Source organism: Bactrocera dorsalis, chromosome 1 (genome assembly GCF_023373825.1).
Source record: "Bactrocera dorsalis isolate Fly_Bdor chromosome 1, ASM2337382v1, whole genome shotgun sequence".
Classification (NCBI taxonomy): domain Eukaryota; kingdom Metazoa; phylum Arthropoda; class Insecta; order Diptera; family Tephritidae; genus Bactrocera; species Bactrocera dorsalis.
This window is the reverse complement of record NC_064303.1, coordinates 100,044,692-100,046,586: the sequence shown is the minus strand read 5'-3', so window position 1 is coordinate 100,046,586 and position 1,895 is coordinate 100,044,692. Positions and strand designations below refer to the sequence as shown.

Below are 1,895 nucleotides of genomic sequence, written 5' to 3'. Positions count from 1 at the left end.
TGAACCCGAAACAAAACAGCAATCGACCGTGTGGGTCTTCCAAGACGAGCCAAATCCAACAACAAATATCCCTATCCCTAAATATCCCTATTTTCCTTATCAGGCCAGAAATATATATAGCAGCCCTCGTACAGAAGCATTACCACAAACACAGTGTACAACTACAAAAATACATTCACATAAATATTTTTGAAAACACGGAAAGTAAAAATCACCTCTCGCCGACATTTCAAACAAAATTTTTTAACAAAGTTGTATTCCCAGTAACATCAACAAAGCTCAGACAATATTATAAGCAAAATATTATTAGAATTAATTTCAACACATTCGCTGGAGCCAAACACCGAAAACAAATTTAGTAATGCTGCGTAACGTGCGTGTAGTCTTGAAGTCTTTTTCGAGTTTAAGCAGAAAATTCTCTACCACACAAACGGTAGGAAGATTCCATTTTGAAATCGCTCCAACGGATAACAGACAACTAACATACTTTTTATGAATTTTCAGAGCAACAGTCGGGTTTGTGTTATCGGCGCTTGTGGAAATGTCGGCCAAGCACTCTCGCTATTGCTGAAGCGGGATGATCGTGTCACAGTACTCTCACTCTACGACGTCAAAAAAGCTATTGGCATGGCTTTGGATATGTCACACATCGACACCAATTCGGAAGTGTTCGGTTACGAAAAAATTGAGATGCTACCCAAAGCTTTGTATTGTAAGTCTAAAAAATCAGTTTTTGTTATCCGAAACACCTTTAATTATTGTACCACCGCAAGGTGCCGACGTCGTCGTTATCGTGGCGGGTCAACCGCGCAAGCAAGGCAGTTCAGAAGATGAGCTACTCAAACAAAACGGCCCTCTTATTTTGGAGATTATGCCGCACATTGCCGAAATTTGTCCGAAAGCATTGATTGCGATAGTTACCAGTCCAACCAACGCGATTGTGCCATTAGCAGCGGAGGCGCTTAAAAAGGTATGCAAACACATTTTAAGAGAAAGCATCCACTCGCTTCTTACGTTACATCGCAGAAAGACGCATTCGATCCCAATCGCTTGTTCGGTGTCACCACACACAACGTCGTGCGTGCGCGCACTTTTATCTCTGATGAATTGCAAGTGGATGCATCTATGGTGAAGGTGCCCGTTATTGGCGGCAATTCGCCTTGCACGATCCTGCCCGTGCTCACGCATACCAAGCCGAAATTCAAAATTGAAGATGAGGACGACGCAATACCGTTAATAAGGAAATTACGTGCAGCGGAGGACAATGTGAACAAGGTGAAGGGTGATCAGGGCGCTACACTAGTTATAGCGCATTCTGTCGCTAAATTTACTCACGCACTGTTAATGGGTCTGGCCGGTTTGGGCGATCCAGTAGAATGCGCCTATGTGGAATCAGCTGTAACCGATTGCTCATTTTTCGCCACACCTTTGAAACTGGGTAAACAGGGTATTGAGAAGAATTTGGGTATACCAAGCTTAGCGAAGTTCGAAGCGGAATTACTGGATGATTTGATACCAGAGCTGAAGCAGAGCATTAAGAAAGGGATTGATTTTGCGAAGAAGAAATGAAGAGGGCGCCCTTGGAATGTTTGCTTAAGTGTTCTTTCGGTTACTTCGTTTGATATTCAGTGTTATTATATTCTCTTTTATAAATATTTATTCACAAATTATGTGAAATATGAAATATTACCCTCATTTGAAGTGCTTAAAGGCTGCGGAATTATCCTCTGGGTTTAATGAATTTAATTTTTTGGCCAGATAAAAATACGGGTCTGTTCCGATTGCATATACCCAATTGTCGTGAAACCAGAGGGTATATTCATCCCGAAGGCCAGTAAGAGATCGCATGTGTCGGCCGAGGATTTTAAACCCATCAGTGTTCGATATTTTTTATT

General features: G+C 41.7%; 1 protein-coding gene across 1 annotated transcript; it reads left to right on the top strand.

Moving 5' to 3' along the window:
• Nucleotides 1-246: 246 nt before the first annotated feature.
• LOC105227817 (malate dehydrogenase, mitochondrial) lies at nt 247-1,686 on the top strand. The gene is made up of 4 exons (XM_011207345.4): nt 247-433; nt 505-712; nt 774-970; nt 1,027-1,686. Exons 1-4 carry the CDS (start codon nt 362-364, stop codon nt 1,567-1,569), a joined length of 1,020 nt encoding a protein of 339 aa, XP_011205647.2. The 5' UTR covers nt 247-361; the 3' UTR covers nt 1,570-1,686.
• Nucleotides 1,687-1,895: the final 209 nt, after the last annotated feature.

Excerpts from the sequence above, each read along its gene's own strand:
- LOC105227817 (XM_011207345.4), top strand. The coding sequence starts at position 362 with ATGCTGCGTAACGTGCGTGTAGTCTTGAAGTCTTTTTCGAGTTTAAGC. Across the intron at positions 713-773 it reads GCTACCCAAAGCTTTGTATT|GTGCCGACGTCGTCGTTATC; the intron begins GTAAGTCTAAAA and ends TACCACCGCAAG. Across the intron at positions 971-1,026 it reads CAGCGGAGGCGCTTAAAAAG|AAAGACGCATTCGATCCCAA; the intron begins GTATGCAAACAC and ends GTTACATCGCAG.